Raw genomic sequence first — 21,016 nt, forward strand, 5'->3', positions numbered from 1 at the left:
CACAGTATGTAGCATAAAAGGCTTCATATAGTATCCTGTCAAAATATTGATGAATGAAAAACATGTAAAGTCAATTTTCATGAACCGATCATAAGGCCCTTTTATAGAGAGTTGTGGATGTTTAGCAGCTCATCAATAAATGCCTCATGGTGACTTCTGACACCTGAAAGTTAATTTATATGCTAACGCTAAGCTAAATCTCTAATAAAGATTATTATTATTATTATTATTATTATTATTAAAGATGTAGCATAAGCGTAGCCATGATGTCGATTCCAAACCGGTCTCTAGTATGTCATCCAAAGTTCATTAAAAAAAGTAATTGTTTAGTATGATGTCAAGATTTCATTAAAATAAGTCAGTATAGTTTGTCATCAAAATTGCATTAAAAATCAAACTATACAGTCGTGTTCAAAATAACAGCAGTCCACTGTGACTAACCACATTAATCCGGTTTTTAGTATATTTTTATTGCTACATGGCTAACAAGCTAACAAGCTACCAGTAGGTGCAGCAGATTACATCTAAAGGTTGTTCAGTTGGGCAATTAGTTGAAAGGGTTGTGTTTAAAATATATCAGTGTCTGCTGTTGACTTTACAGACTCAAAACTATTTTGTACAAACTTTTTTGTATCTATGATTTATCAATCCTGTGATCACTAAACTAATATTTAGTTGTATGACCAGTTTTTATTTTATTTATCTGTGTGATGGATCAACCAACTTGTGGCTCCTTTCAGCTGTTATTATTATTATTATAATAATTATTATTGTTATTCCATCCAAGATCCTCCAACAACATTCATCAATTCACTTACATTTCCTGGTTTTGCTTCAGAAACAGCATGTTTGATGTCAGCCCACAAGTTCTCCACTGGATGAAGGTCCACTCCAGAACATCATGTTGCTGGTCTGAACCAGATTCTGCTGGTTTACTGTGTGTTTGGGCTCATTGTCTTGGTGAAACACCCATTTCAAGGCCATGTCCTCTTCAGCAGAAGGCAACATGACCTCTTCAGGTATTCTGACAGATCAGACTGATCCATGACCCTGGTATGAGATCAACAGGCCCAACACCATAGTAGAGGAACATCTCATGGTGCTTCATGTCTTCACTGTGTTCTGTGGATGAATTCAGAGTTTGGAGTCGTCTCACTAACTGTCTGCGTTTGGACCCAAAAAGATCAGTTTGACTCTCATCAGTCACTAAATGTTCCTCCGTTTCTCTTCAGCTGATGTGTTCTTTGGCAGATTGTAACTCTTCTGCCTGTTTTTAACAGAGGGACTTTGTGGGATTCTTGTAACTAGATTATCTTCACACAGACGTCTTCTACCTGTCACAGTTTTATTGAACACAACTCTTTCAACTAATTACTCAATGTGAAGCCTTCAGAGCTGCATATCACCATGCTGGTCTGGTTGGTTTCTGAGGATCTGCTGCAGCTACTGGTACCTTGTTAGCTTGTTAGCCATGTAGCAATAAAAATATACTAAACACCTGATTAATCTGGTTAGTCACAGTGGACTGATATTATATTGAACACTACTGTAGCTGTCGACCATATTAATTAAAATAAAAGTCATAGAATAGTATGATGTAAATATTTCAATATTTTTTTTACTGTCATCCCAAAGATAAGAAATTCAGTAATTTAGTTCATCTTGGAGTAAATTCTTTAGTTATATATGTCGGACAGAAACGTATCAACATTAAATATTAGACTTGTGATCACTATTCAGCAGACAGTTAACTTTGTGTTGTTGAAGCAGTTTAGTGTTTTCTTTCCTCCTGTAGTGATGTCATGGCGTGGGCCTCATGGATCACAACATTATGAACCAGTTCATCCACTGGTTTCCTTCCTGTGAGTTATTAATTATCTGCTGAGGGTTTTTTTCTGCAGTGATTATAGTTGGTTAGACATCACTGTACACAACACACAGCTCATAAACATGTCAGCCTGCATTAAACAGAGCGTCACACTGAGCTGCAGGTTTATTGTCTCCTTTTGAACTGGTCCTCCTGCTGAGAGCCACGAGGAGCTACAGCTGCAGAGGAGCAGCAGTCAGCACTTTATGTTAACACGTTATGGCTATTAAATGTACAGCGGAAGCAGAAATAATGACCCCCCCCCCCCCCCCCCCCCCCCCACTCTACTTTACTACCCCCCCCAACACACACACACACTCTACTTTACTACTACTACCCCCCCCCCCCCCCCCCCCCCAACACACACACACACACTCTTCTACTTTACTAGTCTGCTACCTGCCATGTGGCGCTGACTAAAGCAAACTTTTTCTTTCTTTCTTTTCTGTCGTTTAGAACTCTCAAATAGTTTATTCACAGCTGAAACACTCATTCACTGAGAACAAACTGTTTTGTGACATTTTATTATCTCATTAGTCAAAATCATTCACATTTGATGCTTGACTGAAAAAAGCTTTTTTACCCATTGACGTTGATGGTAAATACATTACAGTTGTCAATTTAATTTGGTTTATTATACAAATGCTTCTTTTCAGGTTTATTACACGTTGTTTATTACATCAGAACATTCTCAAGACGTTGAGACGTTTTCAATCAAAGTCTGTTGGAGTTAAAACCATTTCCTGCTCCGTCCTGAGGCTGGGGGTAGTGGAAGTGGGCTGGGGGTAGTGGAAGCGGTCCTGGGGGTAGTTGAAGTGGGCTGGGGGTAGTGGAAGCGTTCTGGGGGTAGTTGAAGTGGGCTGGGGGTAGTGGAAGCGGTCCTGGGGGTAGTTGAAGTGGGCTGGGGGTAGTGGAAGCGGGCTGGGCGTAGTGGAAGTGGTCCTGGGCGTAGTGGAAGTGGTCCTGGAGGTTTTATTGACTGTGGCCTGACTCGGCGGCCTCGTCGGCGGCGGGCTGGGGGTAGTGGAAGCGGGCGGGGGGTAGTGGAAGTGGGCTGGGGGTAGTGGAAGTGGGCTGGGGGTAGTGGAAGCGGTCCTGGAGGTTTACTGGCTGTGTCCGGACTCGGCGGCCTCGTCGGCGGCGGGCTGGGGGTAGTGGAAGTGGTCCTGGAGGTTTACTGGCTGTGTCCGGACTCGGCGGCCTCGTCGGCGGCGGGCTGGGGGTAGTGGAAGTGGTCCTGGGGGTAGTGGAAGTGGGCGGGGGGTAGTTGAAGCGGTCCTGGGGGTTTACTGGCTGTGTCCGGACTCGGCGGCCTCGTCGGCGGCGGGCTGGGGGTAGTGGAAGCGGGCGGGGTCGTACAGGTCGTCCCGGGGGTCGTAGGCCTTGGGCTGGTAATAAGGGAAGGGGTAGAAACTTACTTTCTTCTCAATGGGAGCAGGAGGAGCTGGCTGCTCCACTGGCTCCTCTTTCTTCACCTCCTCCACCACAGGAGGAGGAGGAGGAGGCGGCAGGACCACGCCCTTCCCCTTCATGGGCCGGGGCGGGTGGTCCACCAGGCAGTCGGGGTCCCAGTACGGGTCACAGTCGTACTCCATGCCCTTGAAGGAGCGGACCGGCGCCGGGAGAGACTTCTTGACGAGGACGGGCGGAGGAGGCGGGGCGGACTGCTTCGGAGGAGGAGGAGGAGGAGGCGGGCCCTTGGCGGCAGGAGGCGGGGCCTTGGCGGCAGGAGGCGGGGCTCTCTGGGGGGAGCAGTGGGGGTAGTAGCGGGGGTCACACAGCACCGGCACGGAGCCGGAGGGCAGGTAGACGATGTGGGGCTTACACAGAGGGTCCTTCTTATTACACAGGTACAGCACATCCGCCTGGGAGAAGGAGGCCACAGGAGCAGGAGGAGCAGGAGGAGGAGTGGCCGGGGGCTCGGTGGGCACTGGGACCCCCTTCATTGGAGGAGGAGGAGCAGCTACTTTACACTTCTTGTCTGTCGCGGGGTCACAGGGGATCATGGGGACGCCCAGCTTGCTCTGGAAGTAGGAGGCGTTGGGCCCGTAGGCGTTCTCCAGGAACCGCATCTGCTGGTACAGCATCCGCAGCTTATCGATCTCATACAGCTGCAGACACAGAACCACGCTTTAGTGTTTAAAAAGGTTCATTCATTAAAAATCACTCTTTAGTGTTTAAAAAGGTTCATTGATTAAAAATCACTCTTTAGTGTTTAAAAAGGTTCATTTATTAAAAATCACTCTTTAGTGTTTAAAAAGGTTCATTTATTAAAAATCACTCTTTAGTGTTTAAAAAGGTTCATTTATTAAAAATCACTCTTTAGTGTTTAAAAAGGTTCATTCATTAAAAATCACTCTTTAGTGTTTAAAAAGGTTCATTTATTAACTGGGACAAGTCTGACAACTAAGATTTATCCGTACTTCAATACTTTTTGGATGCCACATGTTTAAAGAGGAGCAGGTGTTAAAATCAGCTGTAGGAGGAATGGGAGAGTTATTTATTTATTTATTTATTTCTAAAGTTGGAATGTCGAACATCTAGAAATGTAGATGGTTGTAATCAGCTATGGCCAGAATAAGAATGTGCTCAGTTATCCATTCATAAAGTAACACCTCTCTAACATGTGGTCATGTGTTCTTACCCCCTCAGTCAGTTATCTATTGATAAAGTAACACCTCTCTAACATGTGGTCATGTGTTCTTACCCCCTCAGTCAGTTATCTATTGATAAAGTAACACCTCTCTAACATGTGGTCATGTGTTCTTACCCCCTCAGTCAGTTATCTATTGATAAAGTAACACCTCTCTAACATGTGGTCGTGTGTTCTTACCCCTTCAGTCAGTTATCTATTGATAAAGTAACACCTCTCTAACATGTGGTCGTGTGTTCTTACCCCTTCAGTCAGTTATCTATTGATAAAGTAACACCTCTCTAACATGTGGTCGTGTGTTCTTACCCCTTCAGTCAGTTATCTATTGATAAAGTAACACCTCTCTCCAGGTAACATGTGGTCATGTGTTCTTACCCCTTCAGTCAGTTATCCATTCATAAAGTAACACCTCTCTAACATGTGGTCATGTGTTCTTACCCCCTCAGTCAGTTATCTATTGATAAAGTAACACCTCTCTCCAGGTAACATGTGGTCATGTGTTCTTACCCCTTCAGTCAGTTATCTATTGATAAAGTAACACCTCTCTAACATGTGGTCGTGTGTTCTTACCCCTTCAGTCAGTTATCTATTGATAAAGTAACACCTCTCTCCAGGTAACATGTGGTCATGTGTTCTTACCCCTTCAGTCAGTTATCTATTGATAAAGTAACACCTCTCTAACATGTGGTCGTGTGTTCTTACCCCTTCAGTCAGTTATCTATTGATAAAGTAACACCTCTCTAACATGTGGTCATGTGTTCTAACCCCCTCAGTCAGTTATCTATTGATAAAGTAACACCTCTCTAACATGTGGTCATGTGTTCTTACCCCTTCAGTCAGTTATCTATTGATAAAGTAACACCTCTCTAACATGTGGTCATGTGTTCTTACCCCTTCAGTCAGTTATCTATTGATAAAGTAACACCTCTCTAACATGTGGTCATGTGTTCTTACCCCCTCAGTCAGTTATCCATTCATAAAGTAACACCTCTCTAACATGTGGTTGTGTGTTCTTACCCCCTCAGTCAGTTATCTATTGATAAAGTAACACCTCTCTAACATGTGGTCGTGTGTTCTTACCCCCTAAGTCAGTTATCTATTGATAGAGTAACACCTCTCTAACATGTGGTCGTGTGTTCTTACCCCCTCAGTCAGTTATCTATTGATAAAGTAACACCTCTCTAACATGTGGTCGTGTGTTCTTACCCCCTCAGTCAGTTATCCATTCATAAAGTAACACCTCTCTAACATGTGGTCATGTGTTCTTACCCCCTCCGTGTGTCCGATGCTGCTGTAGTAGCGGTAGTAGGACTGGAAGTCTGGGTTCCCTCGGTACCAGCGGGGGTCCACGTTACGCTTCGGTCTGGAGTGACTCAGGAACCCGTTAGCTGTGTGTGAGTGGATCCCAACATCACTGACAGGAACCATCTCTGTTAACAGGAGAGAGGAGGTTCAGAACCTGTTACAGCCCAGAACCACTGACAGGAACCATCTCTGCTAACAGGAGAGAAGAGGTTCAGAACCTGTTACAGCCCAGAACCACTAACAGGAACCATCTCTGTTAACAGGAGAGAAGAGGTTCAGAACCTGTTGGAACCACTAACAGGAACCATCTCTGTTAACAGGAGAGAAGAGGTTCAGAACCTGTTACAGCCCAGAACCACTAACAGGAACCATCTCTGTTAACAGGAGAGAGGAGGTTCAGAACCTGTTAGAACCACTGACAGGAACCATCCAGGAGGGACAGAACCCCCCATCTTTATTCTTTGGATTCATCGATAAAACCTATTTTTTACACTTTTACTTTGAGTTGCATTTCAGAACATCACTATGTCAAGAGAAAGTTTCAATCTTAGTCCATTAATAGGCTAAATAAAATACTGATTCTTATTGTTTTAATCACATAAAATAATTAAAAAGAACAGGTCTAGTCTGGATTTTAAGAGCTTGTTGCACTTACCTTCCTGCTTAATGGCGTTTAACAAGGATTTGGCCTCCAGCAGGCCTGAAGAAGAGCACAAATCATTCAGTCTTCATGTATTTCACACTTTTTTTGTAAAGCAGTTGTACAAAAAGAGAGAGAACTCACCTGAGAGCAACATCAGACAGCAGAGAGCTCCCAAACACCTGGATGAGGAAATCATCTTGGACCCCTGTGTTCCATGGCAAGAAAAGATTTATACAAGTCATTATATATATATATATATATATATATATATATATATATATATATATAACAAGGCTTGGACCTGTTTAAACCTTCTTTAAACCATTTTACAGACTTGCTTTAATGTAATTTCAATTGTGATCTTTTATAGCATTTATTTTGGCTTTTCATTCTTCTTTCTACTTTCTTTAACTGTCATTTCTTCTGCTCTGCTTTGTCTGACAAAGCACTTTTTAAACTTTGTTTTAGGTGAGATATAAATAAAATCCATTATTATTTCATTACTAAAGCAAGAAATATTTTTTGTTATCTTCTAAAAACACATTTGATAACATTTTAACATCACTTTCAAAGAAAAACACATTTAAAGGGTAATTTCTTGTTTTTTTTCCACATTATATGAATTGATGTATTGAAATGTATAATAGATGAGGAAATAAACTCCAGAGAAATGTTTCACAGTGCAACAGAAAGCTAAATGTCTCACTTTGGTTAAATACACGAGTATAAAATATAACGAAGCAGCAGATAAACGAACCATTTAACTGCAGTTTTTAGTGTAATAACATGGCTGAAGAGGTTTGACTCACCTGGCTGAGGAAGGTCTTCTCTGCAGCAGCAGGGCTGAATAAATGAGTTAAATACTGTCTGAGACTGTTCCTCCTCCTCCAACCAGGCTCCTCCTCCCCTTTAATACCGTTTAATAAGGGCCCTTTGGCGCCAATTAGGAATAAAAAGCGCCTTCAGTTTGAGCAGCAGAGCCATAAAGAGACAGACTTCAAATGGAAAGTCCCATTAAATCTGCAGCAGAGCCTCACCTGCTGGGAAGCTGCAACTGTGGGGGAAAATGCTGCCGACTAACACGATATCTGGGCCAAAGACACTGTAAAAGTCACAGATTACGACCCGCGCCGTCTTAAATGTTCATTCATAATGAGATGGTAGACATTTCCAAAAGGCTGTTATTTCCTCAGGACAGCTGCTTTTCTAACAGATACTGAAGGCTGATAGGAGTCTTCTGCCTCGTTCACTATAAACTAAATTCACACTACAGACATATTTAAGTATAGGTACACTGTTAACATAAGATTATTTATTATCTTCCATTGGGAATCAGACAAGCTACCTCATGTATTTTAAAAACTCTTAGAAGGCCCTTAATTAGGTTTTTATCCTTTTATTATATTCCTCTTTTTCTACCAGGGTTCTAAATTCAAGCACTTCTCCAGCTTTAATACCCTACAGCTATTTAATTAATTAATTAATAGCCTACAGCTGTAGTAAAGTACATATTTAAATTTGGTACATAGAGTAGGTTAATATGTCACAGAGTCACATTAAATGAGAGTTTACTGTGTAACAGCTTCCTCATCCAGAAGATGAAAAGCAAACATCAGTTTGGGCCAAAACGTGTCACCCAGATCTAAGTAGACATAAATAATCTACATTTGAATTAGTTTTTCTTCTTATTAATGCACCATGAAACCTTAAAACCCTAAAAACATAAATCAAAGATTCAAGGTTCACCCTGAAGATGGCCAATTTATTTTCTTTGTAAAGGTTTTTGAAAAGCTCTGCACACATTAATAATTACAGTAAAACATTCAGTTAATCTTCTTTAATTTAATTTCTTATCCATTAGTTGTTTTTCTTTGCCTTATGGGACAAACAATGGAAATTATAACAGGTGAATCATTTAGTTTTGAAAATGCCTGAGAATCAGAATCAGTCTCATCTTTCAAATAACTTCTTGAAATGTTTTGGACATGACTCGTCTAACGTTGCCTCTTTATTACTTTAGGTCATTTTATTTCTTTGTTCCACTATTGTACAATTGTCTTTTTTCTGATCTTTTTTTTAAACCAGTTTTAACTATATAATGCACATTTTAACTTTGTTTTGAAAAGTAACGTATAACTAAAATTTGTCCATAATGGAAAATAATCCGAGTCCTAAAGTATCACCATTATAATTCTTGCAGACATAGCTGGAGGCGTCTCGGAAGTTGTTGGCATTTTAGATTTATAGACTAAACAATAATGATAATAATGGTGAGTTGCAGCCTGGACGTGTGTCGTTTAACGAGCGAGGCGTTTAAAGGATTTACTGAAAGCAGCAGTTAGTTTGCTGGCTGCTGCAGAAACAAACCAGGTGTTCACTTCAACTTTCATCACTTCAGACAAATCAACCACATGAAACGAAATACTGAACCATCAATTTATTACAACTATCGGTCACAATACAAGGCTCAAACTTCATTTATCTTGCCTAATTTTGCAATACAGGGTATAAAATATACAGAAATGCTCCATGTCAGAAAAACTAGAAGCTTTAAGGTTTAAACTACAGATTCTACACAATCCCAAATTCTGACACACATATTTACACAAGATTTACTGGTGAACAGGAATTCTGACATAAAAAAAGCTCTGATTTCCTTCAGCAGGAGCTCTGGGACGCTTAAAAAAAAGTCTAGATTCTGCTGGAGTTGTTACAAAATGCTGGAGGAGAAAAGGAGTTTGGGTTTAGTCTGTAGAACATTAAAGCGTTTTCCTGCAGGAGGCTGAAACGGCGTGATGAAGACGTGTCGGTTCCTCAGACGAAGGTGATGCGGCTGCGCGCCTGGTTGACCTGCCACACGTTCAGCTCCTCGTACTCCTCCAGCGCCTCCTCGAACTGAGCCGGCGTGAAGCCGCGAGAGACGCAGCGCTGCTGAGCTTCAGCCATCCGCACCACGCCGCCGGCGCCGCCGCGGCCCGCCACGCCCTCCGTGGAGAGCTCACGCACCAGCGAGAAGATGACGTCCGCCGGGCGCTGAGTCCTGCACACACACACACCAGATTAACACTTACAGCTACAAACATGGTTTCATATTCATATCAAACAGGTTTTGGTTTGATTATGGCACTGTAACCATAAATTATGTTCAAAATAAAGCATTTCAAAGAGTTTATCCAATTCATATTCCTGGCCTCGACTCAACCTAAACTTAAAGTTGAGCACTTTCCAAGCAAAGCCCAAAGCAACGAGAAACCTGGTACATGGTGCTTTAAAACGTCCATAGGGATTTTAACAACAAAGAGCAGTACATGCATATATGTATATATGTGTATATATATGTATATATGTGTATATATATGTATATATGTGTATATATATGTATATATGTATATGTGTATATATGTGTATATGTGTACATGTGTACATGTGTATATGTTAAGGTGTGAACACGCCACTGGTCTGGTCGGCCTCAGCCAGCATGTTCCCGTGTGAAGAACGCTCCATAAAAGAGGTTTACAGCTTCCTGCAGCTCCTGTTTCGGTCGGTGAGAACTCATAAAGAGGATTCTGCTCTTGTTACGTGGAGGTCAACAGATAAAAGAAGCCTGAACACTAACTTTGTGTTGCTGGACTTGTCGGCTTGCAGTGAGTCTTTGGACATCTCCATCAGCCTCATGGCCTCGTTCACGTCCTCCTTCTCCACCGTCTCCATCATGCGGAGGCGAGCCTGCAGGAGGCGCCAGAGGAAGGAGAGGGATTGTGATTGAGATTAAACGAGTTTCATAGAGGAACTTTATTCTGACGGCACACAGATCTGTTGGTGGTGACGGCTGCGCTGTGCCGGCACTGTCAGACCGAGACAAGTGCAATGCCCTCTGGGACGGCCGGCAATTGCCCAAGTCTCCGCCTCCCAACACCAGCTAGTCTCTCTGCAGGTACAACCAGAACACTGAACAGAACTGATAGAAGGACCCGGTGCCGGCTCTGGCCATGGGCAGTTTGAACAGAACTGATAGAAGGACCCGGTGCCGGCTCTGGCCATGGGCAGTTTTGCATGAACAGAACTGATAGAAAGACCCGGTGCCGGCTCTGGCCATGGGCAGTTTGAACAGAACTGATAGAAGGACCCGGTGCCGGCTCTGGCCATGGGCAGTTTTGCATGAACAGAACTGATAGAAAGACCCGGTGCCGGCTCTGGCCATGGGCAGTTTGAACAGAACTGATAGAAGGACCCGGTGCCGGCTCTGGCCATGGGCAGTTTTGCATGAACAGAACTGATAGAAAGACCCGGTGCCGGCTCTGGCCATGGGCAGTTTGCATGAACAGAACTGATAGAAAGACCCGGTGCCGGCTCTGGCCATGGGCAGTTTTGCATGAACAGAACCGCTAGAAAGACCCGGGGCCGGCTCTGGCCATGGGCAGTTTATCATGAACAGAACTGATAGAAAGACCCGGTGCCGGCTCTGGCCATGGGCAGTTTGAACAGAACCGCTAGAAAGACCCGGTGAGGGTTCTGGCCATGGGCAGTTTTGCATGGGTTTGCACAGCTGCACCTAACGCACACAGGCTGACTGCCCACCCTGCAAAGCTGCCCAGGACCAGATGAAACATCTGAGCATCTAAACACACTGAGGACGTGGTGCAGATACATCCAGTCATCATTTCCAACCCGGGCGGAGGGAGGCGGCGTGGCGCCCCCTGGTGGCCGTCTGGCAGCAGCACAGCGCCGTCTGGCTGCCTGAAGTGCTGGTTTTGCAGTAGGTGATGACTGCTACCTGCACAAACAGCACTTTTGACTTCCAGAGGCCGAGATGAAACCAGATCATAAAAACACCTTTGATGCATTTTCAGGGAGCCAAGAACACACATTTAACCAATGCATGTAAACATTTATAGTGATTGGTTATTGTTAGTCATGATGAGTCATGATGAGTTTGGCGGTCTGGAGATCTTTTCTCCAGCGTGGGAAAGAAGTGCTCACATTGCAGTAGGCCAGCTTATCATCACTACCTGCACTGTAAGCACTTTATCACACACTGGACCACTGATGAGACACCAGGATCACTTTATATAAAGACACACCAGGATCACTTTATATAAAGACTCACCAGGATCACTTTATATAAAGACACACCAGGATCACTTTATATAAAGACACACCAGGATCACTTTATATAAAGACACACCAGGATCACTTTATATAAAGACACACCAGGATCACTTTATATAAAGACACACCAGGATCACTTTATATAAAGACACACCAGGATCACTTTATATACCCCATAAACAACTATTAACTAACTAAATGTAACAGTAGCAGTAAGGTCTGCAACGGTGACAAAGATAATGTTTAATTGAGGTTCTATGGTTTGAACTAGAAGCTGCTGGTTCAGTCAGTCTGGTTCCCAGTGGAGGTTCTCACCAGGGCCGTGGACAGGCGGAGGATGGAGAGGAGGGTCCGGGCGGAGGTGAAGGTGGTGTCTTTGCTGACTCGGGCCTCTTTCCTCATCTCTACGTAAGCAGCGGTGATGTAATCAGCCAGAGCCTCCGGGACCACGGGCTGCTTCTGCTTACACACCGCCACGTAACGCCTGAGGACGTTCAGATTAGTGGTAAATATCGACTTGGAGACAGTTGGAAGGTTTGACATACTGCTGACAGAAAATATGGAGTTGTGAAGTTCTCCTCCCAAAAAAAGACACCATTCATCTGATTCTGAAACCTTAAAAACAGTAACCAGATTCTAAACGGGCCTCCACCAAATAATGTGAATCATTCCACCACAAAACAATATCCAAGCTTTAAATATTCATTGATATTCATCAAAATAAATGTTTCCAAAAATAAACCATTTACACAAACCAAATGCTGTAAACATTAAATTCCTAGTGAATATTGATAAAGACTTGTGGGCATTTGGAAAAATGTGATAATATAAAATCTATTTTCACCTTTTTTGTAAAAATAAATCAACTTTAATGTCAGACAAGATGATATACCGTATTTTGTTGAAAATCAAGAATTCTACATTGCTAGACTTTGACTGAATGCTGTTATTGGAGTGAAAAACGTGGCTTCAGTCACATCTTGGGGCTCGATCCTTCAAGGCCCAAACTGTGACTGTAGCCAGTAAACAAACATGTAAACAAACATGTAAACAAGCCAGTAAACACCATGTTGTGGTGCTGACCTCATCAGCTTCATGTCGATGGGGGTGAAGTGTGATGGCGGCTGCCGGCAGTGCTGGTGGACGTAGGTGATGTGCTGCGCCAGTCTCAGGTCTCCGTCGGCGTCCGGCTTGTCCTGGATCAGCCACAGCAGGTCGAAGCGGGACAGCAGCGCCGCCGGCAGCTGGATGTTCTGCTCGATGGTCTTACGGGGGTTGTAGCGGCCGTAGGCGGGGTTGGCGGCCGCCAGGATGGAGCAGCGGGCGTTGAGCGAGGTCATGATGCCGGCCTGCAGGAGGAACACGATGAGGAACATGAGGAGATGTGACTCTGGATCAGAATATTCTCCTTCTTTAAGTATATCTTTATTAGTAATTATGTTTCACAACTTATTCACATATACAACATTTTCTCTTTTTTTCCCCCGTCCCTACAGTGTTTAAAGCTATTCTCCCTTCTTTAAGTATATCTTTATTAGTAATTATTATTTCCCGTCCCTACAGTGTGTTTAAAGCTATTCTGCCTTCTTTAAGTATATCTTTATTAGTAATTATTATTTCCCGTCCCTACAGTGTGTATAAAGCTATTCTCCTTCTTTAAGCCGCCGCCGCCCTGGTTACCTTGGCGATGGAGATGGTCTGCTGCTCCATCACCTCGTGGATGGCGGTGCGGTCGGCGTCCGCCATCTTGTCAAACTCATCGATGCAGCAGACGCCGAGGTCGGCCAGCACCAGGGCGCCGCCCTCCAGGGTCATCTCCCCGGTGACGGGGTCACGCATCACCGCCGCCGTCAGACCGACGCCAGACGAGCCGCGGCCCGTCGTGTACTGACCTGAGATCAGAGAAGAAGAGATGAAGAAACCGCTGCTCTTTATCCTGAAGAAGCTAACTAAGACATTCAGATTCTGGTCGTCTCTTAAAGTGGAGAATTATTAGAAACCTACAGAGGCAAAAACTCTTCTGGTATAATCTGACCAGGGTTAATAATTCACCTGTAAACACTAATGGAGGAGAAACACCTGACTGGATAGAACATTAAAGCAGATTGAGGACTAACTCACTGCGAGGAGCCAGGCGGTCGATGTAGGACAGCAGCTGGGACTTGGCCACGCCCGGGTCGCCCATCAGGCAGATGTTGATGTTTCCTTCAGACACGAAACAAGAGTTACAGTTATTACAACTATCAGAGAGAGATATTTATTTAGTTATGCTCCGTGCATGTTGATCAGAGACAATGAGGTCAATCCAACCTTAACATCATTATCATACATATAAGAACAACAAGCATTTAATATTTGCTATTCATGGATTTTTGGCAAAACTAAAAATCTGATTGAGAAATTATTCTAAAAAAAAAGAAAAAAAAAAAAAAGAATGATTGCCCAGTCCTCCCAGGGACGCCATGCACAGCATTACCTATTTGTGTTTTTGCCGTTGGTCCTCCCTTAATTTATATTAAACGAGAATCCATTCATTGTGGAGTGAATCACCCTGATTTCTTATCGTGGTTACGGCTCAGATCTTCAGGACATGCTGGTAGTTAAACAGACGTCCCTTCAGGATTAATAAGTAATCTATCTATCTATCTATCTATCCATCTATCTATCCATCCATCTATTGAACAGATTCAGAGCTGACACAGAGGACCTGATGTAAAGCTGGTGTGATAACAGTAGAAGCTGGTGCTCACCTCTGATCTTCATGCCTTTAGGAGCCTGCTGGACTCCTCCCACCAGCAGCAGCAGCAGAGCTTTCTTCACGTCTTCGTGTCCGTAGATCTCTGGAGCGATGGAGCCGGCCAGCTTCTCATAGAATCCTTCCTCTGGACACATCAGAAGATCAGTTCAGATGAATAAAAGACTGAGAAAGTGATCATTGACAGGTTTTAGCATTCACGCTGGTTAACACACACACACACACACACAGAGAGAGACACACACACACACACACACAGAGAGAGACACACACACACACACACACACACACACACACACACACACACACACCTGTGATGCTGCGCAGCTCGTCCTCGCTCAGATCTTCGTTGCCCAGCTCGTCATCCTCAGTCTTGTTCATGAGCGTGATGCTGTGAGCCTCCAGGTACGTCTCAGACAGAAGACCCTGAAACCACCAGATCACTTTAAATACGGACATGAACAATAACTGAGTGTCTTTAGAGAGGTTTATCTCTGAAGCAGACAGATTTATCTCAGTTATAATGTTCTATGTATATAATGTTAATGTAATAATGGCTGCCTGTACCTGTGTGGCCTGTCTGAAGCCGGTGCGCAGCAGAGGGAGGAAGACTCCGGAGACGGCCACGTGGTCTCCTGGCTGAGCCAGACGCGTGTTCTCTCCGCGGGCGTAGACAGACATGCTCCTGGGAATGTTCCCCACAGGAACCTGGTCACTCTGAGGGACAACAGGACAATCAGGGAACAATAGAAAAAAGAAGAATTAATGTGAAGAGCAGGTAGTTCTCTTTCTTCCTACATGTTCCTGAATACGCAGCTCCTGGAACTTGACGAACTTGGATCCTCGGGTCTGCAGGTAGAGCCGGCCGCCGGATTTATTGGTGACGCAGTCTTGACTGGGACACATGATGAGGGGCATGAAGGACGGAGACTGGATCTGCAGCACAGGAAGACTGAGATGAGGGACCTGCGTATGCATTATAACAGGACATAAGGACTGGAAGAAGCCTTACTGGCTGGTAGGTCTCAGCGCCACACTGGTCACACGTGTACGTAGCGACCGCCATCATGGGTTTGACCTCGGTGGCGCGCGTCACGATGCCTCGAACGTTCACCAGGTTCCCGATGCAGTCGGCCCGCACGTCACGCACCACTTTGGGTTTCGCCGTGGTGGGAGGCTTGAAGTACAGCTCGCTGGGTAGGAACCACAAATATAGATTAGATTTAAAGGTAGGAACCACAAATATAGATTAGATTTAAAGGTAGGAACCACAAATATAGATTAGATTTAAAGGTAGGAACCACAAATATAGATTAGATTTAAAGGTAGGAACCACAAATATAGATTAGATTTAAAGGTAGGAACCACAAATATAGATTAGATTTAAAGGTAGGAACCACAAATATAGATTAGATTTAAAGGTAGGAACCACAAATATAGATTAGATTTAAAGGTAGTAACCACAAATATAGATTAGATTTAAAGGTAGGAACCACAAATATAGATTAGATTTAAAGGTAGGAACCACAAATATAGATTAGATTTAAAGGTAGGAACCACAAATATAGATTAGATTTAAAGGTAGGAACCACAAATATAGATTAGATTTAAAGGTAGGAACCACAAATATAGATTAGATTTAAAGGTAGTAACCACAAATATAGATTAGATTTAAAGGTAGGAACCACAAATATAGATTAGATTTAAAGGTAGGAACCACAAATATAGATTAGATTTAAAGGTAGGAACCACAAATATAGATTAGATTTAAAGGTAGTAACCACAAATATAGATTAGATTTAAAGGTAGGAACCACAAATATAGATTAGATTTAAAGGTAGGAACCACAAATATAGATTAGATTTAAAGGTAGGAACCACAAATATAGATTAGATTAAATAAAGTACAAAGCTGATTCCACAAACGTTGGGCATTGAAAAACAAAAACCTAATGCAATCATTTTCAGATCCATTGTGACCTCGAGTCAGCTGAATACAGACGAGATATTTGATGCTCAAACTGGGAAACTTTTTTTAATCTCTGATTATGTTTGACAGAGTGAATGAAGGTTGAATATCCACTTTAAAAGACAAGATATCTCTTTAAGAACCGCTGCTGTTCTTATCAAGTCACTAAACATTAAACCTGAATACGCCTCAGCTTACAATCTCCTCATGAGCTCAGGAGGGTATTGGTTCCGGGCGTCCCGGGTGTCTGCGGGGTCGCGACCCCTCTGCTCCATCATCAGCCGGTGCTCGATGTACACGTCCAGAGAGTCCTTGGCCACAATCTGGAGATTAAAGAAGGATTTTAATTCTAATCAATGGGCATTTCACAGATACATGAGAGGAATAAAGATAAAAACAGATACTGTGACTTGTCAAAATGCTTTAAAAATGCTTTAAAACACCTTTAAACTGTGTGTGAACACCTACATCTCTCTCTTTGTACTCCGGCAGCAGCTCGTGGACGGCGTCGGCGAACAGCCCCGTGTAGCGTTTGGCGTTCTCACAGACGCTCTCCACCAGCTCGGGGTCCTCCTCCGCCACGTCGTCCAGCTCCACGTAGAAAGACACCTGCTCCCTGTGGGCCAGCGCCACCTGCAGACCAAGACCAGCCATAGGACTTAATCACACAACCTGCTGCAGGTACGACTCTATAGATATCACCGCTCTGTTCACAGAATCAGTCAGGACGGAGGGAGGCAGGAACATTCAGCAACAAACTGCAGGTGATGCCATTCATCTCAGTTCATTTTAAATGCAACACCTCAAAATACATGTTGGTAGTAGATCCAGTGGGATGCAGCTCAGATCATCAGAAATGCTCCTCAATGATTGTATTCCCAGAAATACTCGGCATAATTATAATACCAGGGCCAGTGTGCATTAATGAAACGTGCGTCAAGAGAATAATATAGCCAAAAGTTTTATTCTACCATTATTTTAATCCAGAAGTCAGGTTAGGATTTGATTAGCATTTGGGGATTCATGTGATAGTTTTATTTTCCTGTTTAGAATTTCTTGGTTTTTTTTTACCTCATGGGACCATACTGTAAATAAGTGTTCTCACTTTAACTTGTTATCCTTTTGATTTTGGTGTACAAGTACCTGATGACCTATAAAAATCAATCAGACTAATAGATGAGCGGAGTGAAAGAAAAACAATTCCTCCATTTTGATAATCGAAGCATTTTTTATGCAAAACATGCAGAAAATTCAGTCGTTTTCAGCCTGTCAAATATGGAGATTTCCTGGTTTTCTTATACCACATTAACTTGAATATATTTGGGTTTGGTACTAATAATACAAGACATTTGGAAGATATCACAATGGGTTAGAGGTTTTTAACCATGTTATAGAGAAAAATAACCTGCAGATGAATCTACGATGAAAATAATAATTAGTTCATACATTATAACGTGGCGCTCGTCGACACGTTTTACAATCAGTGAGGACATTTTCTCTCTTGCATTAAGCAATAATTTAAGAACATTGATGCGATAGATAGCTGAGAGAGATTCAACTAATCTGAAAAGCAAACTTTAAGTTTTTTTAATACATTTTTAAAAAGATCAACTGTTGTCATGCCATCTTTGTTATTCATGTTTCATCATCTTGTTGTGATGATATTTGGTTGCAGCAGAAAGGATCTTTAAAAGGACAAAGGGAGGCTATTATTGTAAAAAGGATGTAAAGAACCCTGGTTGGTCATTATTTATACAACAACCTAATAAATATTTCACCACTTTTCTGCATTTTTTTAAATCAGCTAATTTATTCACATCAACATAATCATACATTATAACTGGTAATTGTCAAAAAAAAAGCCACCTAAAACCAATTATTCATGAAGTAAACTTACAAGTTGCGCTCCATATTTGAACACCTTCTTCCCGTTGTCGTCCTCACTGTAAAACTCCTGCAGAAACCTTTTGCATTTCTCTGCAAAACAAACAAAAAAACACATTCAGCATTATTTCACAGCAGGAAACAGGCCACATGCAGCAGACACTAGGTGGAGATGATTGTTCTCCATGGATTCACACAAAGAAATGATTGTTTACTGATGTTATCTTTTTAGGAGTTAGAATAGTAGATCTGCTCTCTGAGTCTAAAGCCTGATCAACACCAGCACCACCAGTGGGCCTGCACACTGGGAGCTGATCTGTTGTCCTGCGACGACCCTTTGTTGAGTAACATGGATCCTGTAATCTCGATGAGTCACTATTCTGCCTTCAGCAGCTCAGACTGCCACTCAGGTTCCCCACGAACCAGTTTACACAGGAGGAACCCACGAACCAGTTTCCACTGGAGGAACCCACGAACCAGTTTAGAGTGAAATAAGCGACATTAGCAGCAGATCGCTGCAGGAACAATGTAAATACAACAACAGGCGCGCTCACTTCAGTGTCCATTTTTTTTTCTTTGAGAAAAATATCCCTCACTTCTCGAAAGAGCCACAACTATAAACAATATTTCATTCCACGCTGCAAGAAACGGAAACATCTCTAGCGATCATTAAAATGCTCCACTTACTGTGACTCCGGAGCAGAAAATCCGCAGCTGAGCTTTATTATTTCTCTCTTCGAGGATGTTATTGTAAACAAAGCAGCACATGGCTTTTGTGCCTAGTCACTCTAGTATCCCTCCGCGACCCCCTCCGCTCTAAGAAGTAGTCCCTGGCTGTTGTTTTCTACCCATGGCCAGCCATCTTCTCTCATTAGCTCTCCGGCTAGCAGAGTGGTGTTGATCACAGACAGATCATTAGTATTCCACACTGTTATAATCTTAACATACTATATAAATATATATATATTTATATATATATACACACTATATATTCCGACGGTTAGCTGACACACTGGGTAAACTTCTAACTACTACTGCATGAACACGGCTCGGGTCGTTGTTATGTTTCAGGTTTTAAATTAAAGATTAAATTATCTAAAAACATAAAATGAACCAGTGAAACTGTCCGGATGGACTACAGATGTAGTTCTAACTGCCGCTAACGCTCCAAATCTGAATATTAGCAGTTTCCGCTGGGGAGCATAATAACGTCACACTGTTAAAATAATAAGTCATTTTTTGTCAAAATTGCTTTTTTCTCCCTAAATCATCTCCTCATAGCCACCTATGGTAAAATCTCCATCCTCAGTGATCACATCATGTGATTTTACCCCTTTAAGACAATGGCCTATGTCAAGTGTGTGACTTAAGCGGATTTATTACGCCTAAGTCAAGATAAAATGTGACTTAGGCAATTTTTTAACATGCTTTTGTGACTTAAGCAAGATATGGTAACACTTTATTTTGAAGGTGTCTACATAAGAGTGACATGAGCGTGTCATAAACATGACATGGGATGTGTCATGAACATTAATGACACTCTGAAGTAACATTAATGCTCATGATACTTGTCATGTCATGTTTCTGACAGGCTTGTGTCACTCTTATGTAGACTCCTTCAAAATAAAGTGTTTCCATATCTTGCTTAAGTCACAAAGGCATGTTCAAACATGGCCTAAGTCATTTATTTCTCTTAAGTTACATAATGTACACACAGTGTTATTACTATGCCAATAGCCATCCTTTGTTACATCCTTTTTGAGTGAAATGATCAATAAATGTCATATGTTACACTTTAGGTGAAGTTGTTTGTGTTTCCTGCAAAACTTTTAAAGATGAGTGAGGAGATTATTTTAACAGGGTGACGATAATCTTTTATCAACGTTAATGCAAAACATTTCCATTAAAGGTTGAGATGTGTCCAACTAGTCCTGGGGGTCAGACCCCCTCACAGGAACCAGCAGACTGAGCAGATAGCATTTATTAAAGAAAACCGTTAGTACATTTAATGCAAAATGACACGTTAACTCCTTGGAGTCTGGGGCGTTTCGGTCCATGTTTGACTCCTTTCCATCCTGCCTGTATACACCACTTAAAAATGTTTAAATGCCGTGTTGGTATTTTTTGTTCCAGGACAAACCTATATGACCTAATAATTTATTTTTTTATTCTGACATTTTGAACCAAAAAGAAACAAAGAAAAAAAGATAAATGTGACCTTGTGATTGTGTGTGATCCTGTCACCAACTCTGGTTTTTATTCTAGTGGGACTATTTTATGTGTCTTGTGTGTTTAGCCGAACAATTTGTCATTTTGTGTATTTTTTAGGCATTTAGACCAACATAAAATGTGATTTTGAATCTTTTTTTTCACTTTCAAAACACTATCATGCTCAATAAAGAATGTTAAATGTGTCAAATGTTTCAAAGGTGTCAAATCTACCATATCAGAGGGTTCCATCCAGTTCTATCATTTGATACTAAATCTATTTGAGCTTGTCTCCAGTTTTACTTGGTATATCATCATCAAACTGAAACTGGCCTCATGGAGTTTACAGCCAGAACTTTAGAGGTAAATGTCCAGTAGGGCTCCACGCTGCTTTGTTTTATACTCTGATGTGAAGAAGTCTGGATTATTTGGAGCTTTTGGAGACTTTAGAGGGTTAACTAGTGGAACTGACAGAGAAGAGAGGAGGCTAACTGGCTAGCATGCTAACACTGTGGGAGCAGATTATCTTGATTTCAGGCTGCTTAAAAACACAAAGCAAGCGTGTTTCATCGGTGTAGAGGAAGTTGATTATAGTTAAAATATAGTTAAAATACTTTGTCAGTT

General features: G+C 42.3%; 2 protein-coding genes across 2 annotated transcripts in view; both read right to left on the reverse strand.

The window, feature by feature from the left end:
* Positions 1-2,577: 2,577 nt before the first annotated feature.
* On the reverse strand, positions 2,578-6,664 carry LOC131981453 (uncharacterized). The gene is made up of 6 exons (XM_059345723.1): positions 6,610-6,664; positions 6,481-6,525; positions 5,790-5,950; positions 3,158-3,978; positions 2,859-3,104; positions 2,578-2,809 (listed from the first exon to the last, which is right to left on the reverse strand). Exons 1-6 carry the CDS (start codon positions 6,662-6,664, stop codon positions 2,578-2,580), a joined length of 1,560 nt encoding a protein of 519 aa, XP_059201706.1.
* Positions 6,665-8,890: 2,226 nt separating this feature from the next.
* mcm7 (minichromosome maintenance complex component 7) overlaps positions 8,891-21,016 on the reverse strand; it is a 12,892-nt gene continuing 766 nt past the window's right edge. The window contains exons 2-15 of the mRNA XM_059346230.1: positions 18,198-18,277; positions 16,769-16,933; positions 16,499-16,623; positions 15,345-15,525; positions 15,131-15,268; positions 14,900-15,049; positions 14,644-14,758; positions 14,328-14,459; positions 13,699-13,782; positions 13,258-13,469; positions 12,661-12,926; positions 11,893-12,061; positions 10,085-10,194; positions 8,891-9,508 (exon numbers count right to left, since the gene is read on the reverse strand). Coding sequence (XP_059202213.1) covers positions 9,283-9,508; positions 10,085-10,194; positions 11,893-12,061; positions 12,661-12,926; positions 13,258-13,469; positions 13,699-13,782; positions 14,328-14,459; positions 14,644-14,758; positions 14,900-15,049; positions 15,131-15,268; positions 15,345-15,525; positions 16,499-16,623; positions 16,769-16,933; positions 18,198-18,277 — 2,153 coding nt within the window. The 3' untranslated portion in view covers positions 8,891-9,282. The remainder of the gene's footprint in view (positions 9,509-10,084; positions 10,195-11,892; positions 12,062-12,660; positions 12,927-13,257; positions 13,470-13,698; positions 13,783-14,327; positions 14,460-14,643; positions 14,759-14,899; positions 15,050-15,130; positions 15,269-15,344; positions 15,526-16,498; positions 16,624-16,768; positions 16,934-18,197; positions 18,278-21,016) is intronic.

The sequence above is a fragment of the Centropristis striata genome, chromosome 12 (genome assembly GCF_030273125.1).
Source record: "Centropristis striata isolate RG_2023a ecotype Rhode Island chromosome 12, C.striata_1.0, whole genome shotgun sequence".
Taxonomy (NCBI): domain Eukaryota; kingdom Metazoa; phylum Chordata; class Actinopteri; order Perciformes; family Serranidae; genus Centropristis; species Centropristis striata.

Excerpts from the sequence above, each read along its gene's own strand:
- LOC131981453 (XM_059345723.1), bottom strand. The coding sequence starts at position 6,664 with ATGATTTCCTCATCCAGGTGTTTGGGAGCTCTCTGCTGTCTGATGTTG. Across the intron at positions 5,951-6,480 it reads AAACGCCATTAAGCAGGAAG|AGATGGTTCCTGTCAGTGAT; the intron begins GTAAGTGCAACA and ends TCCTGTTAACAG. Across the intron at positions 2,810-2,858 it reads GCCGCCGACGAGGCCGCCGA|GACCACTTCCACTACGCCCA; the intron begins GTCAGGCCACAG and ends CACTACGCCCAG.